Source organism: Esox lucius, chromosome 11 (genome assembly GCF_011004845.1).
Source record: "Esox lucius isolate fEsoLuc1 chromosome 11, fEsoLuc1.pri, whole genome shotgun sequence".
In the NCBI taxonomy this organism is placed as follows: Eukaryota; Metazoa; Chordata; class Actinopteri; order Esociformes; family Esocidae; genus Esox; species Esox lucius.
This window is the reverse complement of record NC_047579.1, coordinates 15,603,958-15,616,382: the sequence shown is the minus strand read 5'-3', so window position 1 is coordinate 15,616,382 and position 12,425 is coordinate 15,603,958. Positions and strand designations below refer to the sequence as shown.

The window sequence follows — 12,425 nt, the reverse complement described above, 5'->3', positions numbered from 1 at the left end:
TGTTAGTATTCTGAAATGTTCAGTGATTGTATACATGCGACGAATGACAGGGGTTATTTATATCATTTTAATTAAATAAAACAGCTACAAAGACTTGTCATGCGTTTCTACTGTTGCTAGTTTAGAACAGATCTTTAGTACAGGCCTCCGGTAAGATTGCTGACAAAATGCTCCATTCCTGATGTATAGGGGCTAAATGACAGTAGCCTAGCTGTGGTTCCATACCTACTGTAATACATCCGTGATCAGCATTTCTACTATGGGAAGGGTATGGTCTCTGATCATCCGCAAAAGCAAGACTACAGTCAAGACAATCTTAAAGATAGCAGGTTCGAACGGGCCATTTGGCATTTTGCGAGTCAAAGGGAGAAATGGGCAGGTGCGAAGAGGGAGAAAAAAAATATATGGGCCAGTGTTTTACATGCCAGTGCCGATTTCTGTTCCCAGTCCGCCCTGATGCCCAGAAACCTCCAACAACAAATATTGGACATTTCAAATAACATTTCACCCCCCCCCCCCCCCCCCCCCACACACACACACACACATTCAGCACTTTCAAACTATAAATGACAATATTAGAACATATTCCATTAGATTAAGTGTCCACTCCATTCGAAACAATATTTTCGTATTTTTCTTAACCCTAACCCAACTTTACATGCACCCGTGATGATAGCTAAAACTATACGGAATACTGTGTTTGCTTTACTTATGTTAGACTCGGTACAGTTAGTGCAAATACATCATTGTCATTTGGTAAAAGTTTAACAAGGAAAACAGTATTACAGATACAATATATGTTTACCGATAAACTGCTAAAGGTACTTTTACATTTCGACTACACTGGAGGCCTGTCTGGTGTTCTTTCAGTGAGCCCTGGCCATGACCCTGGCGGCAACTAACTCAGTGTCTGTGGGCTAGGAACTGCACAAACCTGCTGGTAGTTCGCTTCCTCCGGTCTGAAGGTGTTTTCAACAGGCTGGAAGCTCAAGTTGAAGTGAGGGAAATTGTGCATCCAATACGTCCACCACGGAGCGACATAGTCTAACCGTGCCGTGGCCATTCCTGCTTACAAAAAGTATTTTCCCGACCTACAAAGAAAATCGCTTCAGAGAACTCGAGACTCGGTCAGTAATCCTCACTCCTCGGTTGGACAAAAACAAATAGTGAACAACCCACGACTACTTGGACAGCAGTGGGAAATGTGCCACAGGAGGATAAACAATGCCAAAGTACTTCCCTCGGCACTTTGACCCCAGAACAAGGCATAACATTAGCATTATCTCGGTATCCGCATTGTTCCTTGTCTTAGCTGCTAGACAGCTGTTTTGATTTCTCCAGAGGAGCGCAGCTTCGCTGTGTGGGGCTCAGTCCTGCTACCCAAGCGTTTTTTTTTCCTGACGGGAACGCGCGCACCACACGTTCATCCTAGGCACGAGACAGGTAACGATAAGTCTTCTGAAAACGGTGTGCGTTCGTGAACGACTTTAACAATTAACCGCCACAGTGCAGCTATGGTTTTTTTTTTTTTAGTAGCCTAGCTATTCCACTGAGGACTAATGTCAAAGTGTTATTTTTGCACGACCTAAGAATATGGATGAACGATGGCTTTGCTGAAGAGGATGAAGATTAATAAAACCAGGTCACGTGAAATGTCGAATGTTAAATCTCGAATGATCTGAGGTATTAAGATAAACCAATCCAGTATATCGCACAAATGCCGCGGAGAGACGCTGTAGCTAGTAGCAAATAGTTACAGGCTGATTGTCAGAGGAAGTTATCTCGTGTAGGCCTATAGCGCAGGACAGAGCGTTGCAGGAAACCATTTAGGATGTCCCAAAACTGGTTAAATCAGAAAAATTTGAGTAATGGGGATACTGTGCCTGTCTTTAGTGTTTGGTTCAGGGCACAACATAAAATAGGGGTTGGGATGAGGCATTACTTGTTATGTAAGTTATCAAGGTTAAAGTTTAGTGTTAATATTAGTGAAAGTAGCAATTTGTAAGGGCAATCAACTTTGTTGTCCCCATTTCGATGCTTAAGTAAATGTGTCTGTGATCTAAGTCCATGTATATGCAGGTCCTAGTTACCCACATGGATAGAAAAACAAATGTGTGTGTGTTCTTAATTCTTCTTTGAGCAATATATATTTTTGTAATTTGGCTGGTGTTCTTATGTAGAGCATCTTTGATTATTGATTGCATGTATTAAGTAGTTTCATGGGTCAATGGGAAGCTAGGTAGTCATGAATTTAAAATACAAAATGTTTCAAGTCGACAGGGTTAACTCCCTGACCCTGACAGTCAGTGTCCTGGGCACTTTAGTTACCAAAGAGAGCCTGGACACCAGTTTACAGAAGGTGCTAAAAGGATGACGCACCAAAATAGGATATTGTTTTTCCCATTGGCAAAAACAAGATTTTGCACCCTTATGCAATTTTAATGCTAATCCTAGATTCACAGGTATTTATCTGACACATTTTAGGGATGACCAGGTCAACAGAACCTTTAACTGTCAAATGTCTGTAAAAAACCTGTTTATCGTTAAAATGATATACTAAATATTATAACCAAGAGTACAAGCACCAGCTACAACTGTTGCCATTTTAATCAAAATGTATATTGTTGGACCCTTTGCCATACAATTCCACATAATAAGGCATCTATGTTTTTTAATTCACTCATACACGCACTGCTAGAACAGGGTTTAAAAAGGGTTTGGATGTTCAAGGCCATGGTAGAATTCACACATCATACACTAATTCCAATGCCCTGCTTTCCAATATGGCCACTATACATCCAAATGGGGTTCAATAATAGAGTTATTGAATGCCTTCAAATATCTTAATATGTTTGTTATGATTTAAAATACACAGTACCCATATGCTAGGTCCTGTCATAAAGTATAGAATGGTTAGTAATTCACATACTTGTGGTGTTTTCATGAATGAAAAAGCAAGAACATTGCCACATGTACATTTTTGTAATTTTTGTATTTTATTAAAATGTACAATTTGATTATGAGAACAGAGAACCGTTGGCTAAACCATGAGCTGTATTCTCACTACGGGGCTCTAGCAGGTGGGTCTTCTGCCAGAATACTAAAAGTAATATAGCAGCCTCAACAGTGCCAACATTGGATTTTACTACATTGGAAAGGACAGTACGGGGCAGGTTTATAGGGCTCATAATATAAACAGGTACCAGGATAACATTGGGTATCATTTGCATGAATGTACACATCCATTTAAAAAATGTAAATACAGCAGTTATTCAGACATTTGCATATACATTCTTATAGCAACTATGTGAATAATTCAGGATCATTATATATCTGGCACATCTGGCTTATTTTTTTGTTTTCCATCACTATCACATTGAATATTTTAAGACATACTAAAATTATATTTTCCACAGGTCATGGTGATGAGAAATTAGGTTTTTTGATTAGGTGAGATTTGGTTTGGTGGCTGTATTGGAAAAAGGCTTATGTGTGAATTCTATTATGACCTGGTATCTACAAATCTGTTTAAACCCCTATCTTATCTGTCTGTGTGTATAGTGCACCTCAAACACCAAATTACAAGCACATTCAGCAAATGTCAGAAAGACAGCTATGAATCTACACTTTCCAAATACGGAATTTAATGGTTTACGTGGGCAATGCCCTGTTTTAAACTGATAAAACTCCTTACGGTCAGATGAATGTGATATGGTAAAATGAATGTGATATGGTAAAATGAATGTGATATGACAGAGCGAGACAGAGACAACAACCATTGGTGCACTACTATTAAATGACAATGTCTCCCACTGAGACTTTGTCAGCCCAACTCACCCTATCTTACACTTCATTGATTATTAGATTAAATAAAACCCCAAACATACTGCTCTCCTGAGTGGAGTTGACTTTTAATGTTCCATTAGATTAGGTGTGTGTGTGCTAAGGTCTATGAATATGTGTTTGTGTGCCTTAGGTGTACTTGTGCTTAGGTCTTTGAGTGCTTAGGTCTTTGAGTGCTTAGGTGTGTGTGTGCTTAGGTGTGTGTGTGTGTGTGTGTGTGCTTAGGTCTTTGAGTGCTTAGGTGTGTGTGTGTGCTTAGGTCTTTGAATGCTTAGGTGTGTGTGTGTGTGTGCTTAGGTCTTTGAGTGCTTAGGTGTGTGTGTGTGCTTAGGTCTTTGAGTGCTTAGGTCTATGTGTGCTTAGGTCTTTGAGTGCTTAGTTCTATGTGTGCTTATATGTGTAGTACAGTAGGCCTACATAGGTGCTCAGGGCGTTTTGTACAACTTTAATGGCTAGTGTAGCAGGGTTTGGTTTTGTTGCAGTTGTTGGGTAATAACTGAGGTTTTTAAATGCTGCCTGCTATGGGATGCCTTACATACTTGCTCTGATTTCCACAGAAAATTCAAAGGAAAGACTGAAGCTAGCCTTGAATCTTGAGTCAAAGGAAAGACTGAAGCTAGCCTTGAATCTTGAGTCTAAGGAAAGACTGAAGCTAGCCTTGAATCTTGAGTCAAAGGAAAGACTGAAGCTAGCCTTGAATCTTGAGTCAAAGGAAAGACTGAAGCTAGCCTTGAATCTTGAGTCAAAGGAAAGACTGAAGCTAGCCTTGAATCTTGAGTCAAAGGAAAGACTGAAGCTAGAAAGACTGAAGCTAGCCTTGAATCTTGAGTCAAAGGAAAGACTGAAGCTAGCCTAGAATCTCATGTTAATTTGAGTAGTGGGGAATCTTATTCACCTGATAATAATTATCCCATTAAAACATACAACCATTTTCTGAGGTCAATGTATTCACTTGACCTTAGAAAACCAGAGAGAACGGTAGTTGAAGCCTGACCTCTGGAGGAGATTCAAAAGAAGTGCAGCAAAACAGCGAAGAGTAGATTTAGTGGGTTCCCGTCTCTTTCAGAGAGACAGACAATCATAACATCAACCAGTAGGTGGCAGCCCCAGACTAATCGTAGCACCTTGTTCAGCAAGCCAGGGAGAGTGAGAGATAGAGATGAGGAAGAAAGGATGAGGAAGAGAGTGAAAGAGCCGTAGAGGGAAGGATGCAAGGACAAAGGGAGAGAAGGAAAAAGGAGGCTGCAAGAAAGGAGAGAAAGGGACAGAGAGAGAGGAGTAAGAAAGGGTGAGAGAGGGGAGGAAGAAAGGGTGAGAGAGGGGAGGAAGAAAGGGTGAGAGAGGGGAGGAAGAAAGGGTGAGAGAGGGGAAAATAGAGGGAGAGTGAGTGAGGGCAGTCAGGCGTATATGCCTCTCTCCATCCGTCAGAGTAATGTAGCAAAGATTTACCATTCTGTCCCAGTGTTATTGTATCTGGGAAGGATTATAATTCTGAGCACCTCATCTCAAGTGCACCTCTCTCTCTGTGTGTGTGTGTGTGTGTGTGTGTGTATTGTACCGCCCATAAAGGTGTAATTGTAATGAACTGTGGCTCACTATGAATCACATACAATAAAGTAGACTAATCTCTAGGGAATGACTTCAGAAAGCCGAAACAAGGTTGTGTCCCTAATGGCGCACTATTCCCTGTGTAGTGCCCTCCTTCTGCTCACAGGGGAATAGGAGGCCATTTGGCCAAGCAGAGCAGTGGAGTTAGTGTTGTAATGCTATATGAACATCATGAAAGAAGACAAAAAACATCAAGAGAGAAGCTACATTTTTTTTACCTGGTTTTTAGTCCAACTTCCTCCAGTGTCAATGTAACAACGTCCAAATCCACAGCAACTGTGGGACAGTCAAACACCAACATAAAAAAGGTGGAAGATTGAGACATTTCCCCCAAGCACATCAAGCTATTCAAATTTTTATCAGACATCTCGCTCAACCAGGAAGATTGCTCTACACACAGATTCTACACACATTACCCAGCCAAAAACAAAAATTGAACTTGTGGGCACTCGACCAACCACAAGGAGTCAAAATGACAATGCAGTCTAATCCAACTTCCACCTGTCAACCCTGGGCAAATTTGACCTGAATTGTGCTGCCCTTTGCTGGACCCCTGGGCATTATTGGTATGCCATGACCAGGATTCCAACACCCGGCCTCATATAGTTAATAAGCCCTCCGTCGGTGTGGTCCTCGTAACCCAGACGGCAACAATGAATGTGTTGTCTTCTCCAGAAGAGGACTTCAGACGGCAACAATGAATGTGTTGTCTTCTCCAGAAGAGGACTTCAGACGGCAACAATGAATGTGTTGTCTTCTCCAGAAGAGGACTTCAGACAGCAACAATGAATGTGTTGTCTTCTCCAGAAGAGGACTTCAGACAGCAACAGGTAATGTGTTGTCTACTCCAGAAGAGGACTTCAGACAGCAACAATTAATGTGTTGTCTTCTCCAGAAGAGGACTTCAGACAGCAACAGGTAATGTGTTGTCTACTCCAGAAGAGGACTTCAGACAGCAACAATGAATGTGTTGTCTTCTCCAGAAGAGGATTTGAGACAGCAACAATTCATGTGTTGTCTTCTCCAGAAGAGGACTTCAGACAGCAACAATTAATGTCTTCTTCAGAAGAGGATTTCAGACAGAGGCTCAACTCTAAACATTTAGTGCTCATATTCTGGAGGATGACAAAGAGAGAAGGATGTGTGTTCAATTCTATCTGGAATCCCGAACAAACCCCCACAAAACATGCCAACACTGTTCGAATCAGGGATCAGTCAACTTGGAAAATCATTTTAAAAAGAAGTGTCCTTTAGGCAGAGTAAATTGTGGCCCCGTCCAGGGTGAAGGCAGAAATGTAGGGTGCCTCAGTCTGAATCAAGAGGACTCCTGCTCTACTGAGTAGCCATAAGCATATTCTTGCCTTAAATGTGTTGTTATATAATACTGTATTTGCTTGTTAGGTCCATCATTCCTAATAGTTGAACTATAACAAGCTGACTGCATAACTTGCTGAGTTTAGTATCTGATAAACACATCAGATCAACTAGGTTTAAGGGGCAGGGTTATTTGTCATCGTTTTGGTAATAGATGCCGTTATTAGATTATAAATGTTTTCTGCTCACTTACTAGCAGTCATCAATTAGACTCTTTATTTGACATTTGCCATTGTCCAAGCCACTCCTGTTGTTATTACTGTGGCCCAAAGATACTGATTTCTCCAAAGTTTGCCTAGTCTACTGTAAACACTGTCTGTTTTCCCAATAGCAAGCTTCAGCTGTGAACTGCTAATTTCTCTCTTCCCTCTCACTCACCTGTCCACGTCTTCTTTTATATTCCATGCTGATAATGTCACTTGTCCATTCAAGCTTAAAATTGTTGCCATTTATCATCTGCCAGGTGCCCTTGGAGACTTCCTCAATGAGCTTGAGACGTTGATAAACTAATTCCCTGATGATGGCTCACTACTCATATACCTGAGCGACGTACCCCCCCCCACCACCCCCACATCAGCCTTTGATTAATTTCTATCCACTCCTTTCCTCTTCTGACCTCACACTTGCTCAGTCACCTCACTCATGAGGATGACTGTGCACTTGACCTCTCATCTACACTAGATGCAGTTTGTCGAGTAATCTCACTGCAGCCCTGCTCCTGGTCTGATATCTACTTTGTTTCCTGTACGTACGCCCCCCTCCAACCTAACCCACTCAACCCCTTACCAGATAGACATGCGCCGTTACAATAATTATATTCTCTCCTATACTTTCCTTTTGTATTTTTCATCTCTCCAATTTGGCTCCATCTGTCTTTGTTTGTTTCCTGATTCTGCCTCTTCAACCCTACTTTTCTCCACATCCTATGATTTTCACTGCCCTATTTCCTGCCTTCATACCTTGTATTAACCCTAAGCAGTGGCGTTGGACCGGGGGAGGGAGGGATACTGAGTATATAGGGCCCTAACATTTGATTCTTGAATAAAGAGGGGAGGGGCCCTCAGAGACCTCCTATGTACAGGGCCCAGAATTTTGTGCCACAACCCTGCTCCTAAGTAAAGCATTGCAAACCCACAGAACAGAGCTGCAGGCAGGTGAGCAGAAGCGCTGTGAAACTAAACTTCCGAAAGACCTATCATCTTTCACACCCTCGTCATAACTTCCTCTTCTCTATAAACTGCTGAAGTCACTCCAAACTTCAAGATTCTGACAGCAAGGAACTCTTTGCCACCTTCTCCTCAGTCCTCCTCCTCCTTCTCAAACCCCATTCCTTCCTACCTTCTCCAGGCCATTTCTGGAGACCTTGTCAACTCGTTCCTGAACCTGGCTGTGCACGCTCTGGTTTCAAGGTGTACAGAGTCTCTTCAAGAAACCAATACTTGACAATTCCCTCAGCCCTATCCAAGCAGGCTTCAAGGCCGCCAACAAGACCACACTCGTTTGTATCACGGATGTTTTTCGCACTACCCAAGCTGACTCTCCTCATATTTCTAGATCTTTCAACAGCCTTTGGGACTTTGAACTGAGGTGAGGATAAGGTTCACTAGCTGAAGTCTTTCCATGGACTTCCCTTAGAAATCAGAGCAGTTCTTAAAAGCATTCTGTGGTGGGCAGCATTCAGAAACCCCATATGTTTTAAGAATATCTAAAATCAATCAACCGCCCCCTCTTCGACCTACCTCACCCCGCTGTTGCCTTTTGTGACCTAATGCTTGCAATTTGTTTTTCTTTCTTTCAGAACTGACTATGCTGATAGTTACATCATCGATTGTACTTCCTCTTACTGGGCAGTGCATGTGGTTGTCCCACCTGGTTTTTGTCAGATTAATGTTGTTGGATATCACTGTCTGCTACTGTAAATGACTAAGATTTTACTATGTTGAATGTTTCCGTGCCCGCTACAGCTCACCAGCCCAGTCAGATGTTTAGCCAGACAGCCCATTCAGTCTGTTAGTTAGTTCAGTCAACACAGATAATCAATGAAGCCAACAAAGCCACCAGCTCTACACGACAGATAGTGAGCATGTCCTGCCAGCCAGCTAGCCAAGACAACTCGCAATCCAGACAGTGAGCTAGTCGTACAGTTCCGACCAAACTAGGCACCAGCAACCAGTCAGACAGTCAGGCACTTAGTAAGCTAGGCCACCAGCAGGCCAGCCAGCCACAACGCTGTCACATTATAATGTTTTACAGTGTTGATCTAGACTGAATGAATCCTACTGAGTTTCAAATGCAAAATGAAACACCCCTTTCATCCCACAGGATCCCTGTGACACTCTAACCTTGACCTGACTGGGTGGAGAGACCAGACAGACATCAAATATCTGGTCTGCGTCCATAATGAAACCCTTTTCCCTAGAAAGGGCTCATTTTGAATCGGGGCCATTATCCACCAGTCAAAACTAATGCACGGTATTGGATGCAATTTGGCACTCAGACATTATTTGACTGCACCTCTAGAATAAAGAAAATGCGGAATGTTTTTTGAGTAACATAAAAAGATTATTTGAGGTTTCTTTTTCTTCAAATTCCAATGACCTGAACAGACTTTTCTGCGTGAGTTGTTGGGTCAAAAGTTCAGAATGTCTTAGAGACAAAACAATCTATGAATAACACATAAAGCTACTGGAGGTTTTGTTTTGTACTGTGTCTCAAATGAGTGCACTGTCAGCATTATTGACCTATTATGGAACACCATGGGAGAAGTCGTGACCTGAGGTGCAGGATTGTTTGAACTAGCTCCTGAGCTCCAAATTTTGTATGTGTTTTAGACATAGTTTCCTTCATACCTTTAATATACAGTAACTTGGTCCATATATCAATGAATCAACCACATTTTAAACAGTTTTTTATTTTACATCAGCGGTTGTCCCAAGTGGTTAGGAAGTAGGCTACAACCCCAAAGAGCAAGCCAAGCAATAACAAAACACTGATGGCTAGGAAAAGTCCCCTAGCAGGGTCCGAACCCAGGAGGAGGCCAGAGAGAGGGTGGGCTCTGAGGATGTAGGGGTATTGGTAGTGCCACACCACCCCAATAGCAGCAGTCAGAAATTGATTATGTAATGCGCATTGCCACAGCCCGCAAAATCTGCGCCGACACGACTGATGAGCACGTGTCGACAGTCCTTCAGGCACGCATTACTGCAGCCGACGGGCAAGCCTTGTCTGTCCGTTAATTCCCAGCATGCCCTGATCAAAAGATCTCCCCGTGGCTGTGCTTGGCACAGATGGACCCTGGTCTGTGGGTTGTGTGGATTGTGGTTCAAGCGGAGGAATTAAAGTGCTGATATGGGGTAATTTCCTGCCTGTCCATGTTCACTTATTCATTGGGATTCTCAAGGCAAGGCTGAGAAAGATCTTAAACTCAACCTTATTCCTATAAGACTTTTGATACATTAAAATGTTCTATCTTCATTTGATCATGCAGTTCCTGCGCAGAGCAATAAATGCAAACTTGAAATATAGTCAAGGTTAACACTGTATTTCAGTGTCTAATACAGTATATTTATACCCCAGGGGTTGGAGGGTAGGCGACTTGTTAGAGTATCCAACCAGTAACCTACATCTTGCTGGATTGAATTCCCTGTGCTGGCAAGGTGAACAATCTGTTGTTCAGTTATATCTTATTGCTCCCATGTTGTTGCTGACAATCTGTTGTCTGCCAATTTACAGGGTAACATGAAGATAATACAAAATGTCCATGTATTAAAATCCACATTTTAACTGCTTTAGCAAACGGTGTCAAATTATTATACAGCATCTGTAGAACCCCTGGACTAACAAGAATGTTCAGTGGAGGAGCTCATTGCGATTTTAAGTACGAGACTAGGATTAATCTGTCTGGGAAACTAGCAATAGATATGTTTCCGTGATGAGGATTTGATTTGTTAAAAACAGTTTTGGAGAAGCACCACCACAAATCCCATCTCCTTTACTTATTGTCCTGCAGGTTTCATTCAAGCCTTGGTAGCCAGTCACTGTGGTATGCTGTAGAAATATCTCCGGTTGCTTCCCAACTGGCGCCCTGCTTCCTTCATAGTGCCCAAAGATCTCCAGTCAACGGTAGTGCACTATATTGTAGTTAGGATAGGATGTAATTTGGGATGCAGATTATGTGTCATATTGGACATTCTCTTTTCCTCCCTCCTTCATGGTTATTGCTTTTCTGGGATATGTGTCAACTTAAATCCCCTTTGCTCTATTCTGAGTGATTTATACATATGAATGAAGGGGGGGTGTCCCAAAATGCATCCTACTTCCTATATAGTAAACTGCATGTCATCAGAGCTCAGTGGGAATAAGGGGCTCTTTAGAACGCAGGTCTGGTTTATGGATCAGAGCTCAACACAGTGGTGCTATCCAATCAGACCTACTCACCCAGTTTCTCCTGGAAATTGTGTTAAAGTGTAATATCAATACAGAAAATCTGAACTGCTTTGTGTGTGTGCGTGTGTGTGTTTGTTTGTTTGTTTGTTTGTGTGTATGCACCGCTGTGTGTGTCTGTGTTTGTATGCCTGCGTGGGTGCTTGAGGTCCGACACCATCTAATTCTCTGGTCTTAAAGCATGACCGAGAGGATTTGTCTGTTTAGGTAATGCGTCATTGAAGAGCTGCCAGGGTGATAAATGACTGCGTAATGAATGAATGTGGACGTTGTCTGCTACGGGGCCCTGGTCAAAAGTTGTTCACATTGTAGGGAATAGGATGCCATTTGGGATAAATAAAAAGTTTAACAAGATAGGGTCAGACATGGATTACAGCTGTGTCCCAAATCGCACCATATTCTACTAGGGGTGTAGTAGTGCGTTATGTAGACAGTTGAGAGCCTCCTGTGGTCTGGGGGGAAAATTGCAGTATAAAAGGCATATTGTGGTCTTGTGTAACTGTCTTCCTAATCATCTCTCTCACTCATCCTCATGGTCTTCCACTGTTCTCTCTCCCTCAAATCATTTTTACTGGGCTCTGTTTGGCACGGGAAACACATGTTGAACATTTCACAGATACACACAGGCAAGCGCACACACCGCGCACACAGGTTATTTTTGTAGTTCAATTACAGTATAAAACAGTGATGTACATTTGCTAAAACATAACATCACCCAGGTCTACTTCTCAGCCTGTCCAGCATATCCAATCATTACACAAACGCACACGCATGCACACCCAGATCCAATCATTATACGCGCGCACAAACCCGCACACGTGCACTCCCAGATCCAATCATTTCAAATGGTGTCTGATGGCCATAATTGCAGCAGCTTTGTATTGATCTACTGCAGAGTAGGGATAGGAAACCGTGTTTCCTAAATGGCTCCCTACTCCATGACTAGTGCCCTACTTTAAACCAGAACCCTGGGCTGTGGTCAGACGCAGCGCACTATAAAGGGAATTCAGCACAATTTTGAGTGCCAGTTTAGTACCGTTTATGCTTGTTTGTTTATCGTGGTTCTGTTGCGATGTAATATTGAAGCACACCCACAGCAGGCTTTAGGATTTTATTACCTGGCTTACAGCCTAGCGGAGGAATATAACTGTCCGATT

The 12,425-nt window shown here is 42.4% G+C and overlaps 1 protein-coding gene across 4 annotated transcripts in view; it reads right to left on the bottom strand.

Moving 5' to 3' along the window:
- The window catches only part of ttyh2l (tweety homolog 2, like), a 43,801-nt gene extending 41,618 nt beyond the window's left edge, over nt 1–2,183 (bottom strand). Inside the window, exon 1 of one of the 4 annotated variants that reach the window (XR_004576453.1) lies at nt 935–2,183. Coding sequence is in view for 3 of the 4 variants with exons in the window: in XM_029123607.2 (XP_028979440.1) it covers nt 935–1,063 (129 nt within the window). In the remaining variant the exon portion in view is untranslated. The remainder of the gene's footprint in view (nt 1–934) is intronic. The other 3 variants (XM_029123607.2, XM_029123606.2, XM_029123605.2) reach the window with 3 other exon arrangements.
- Nucleotides 2,184–12,425: the final 10,242 nt, after the last annotated feature.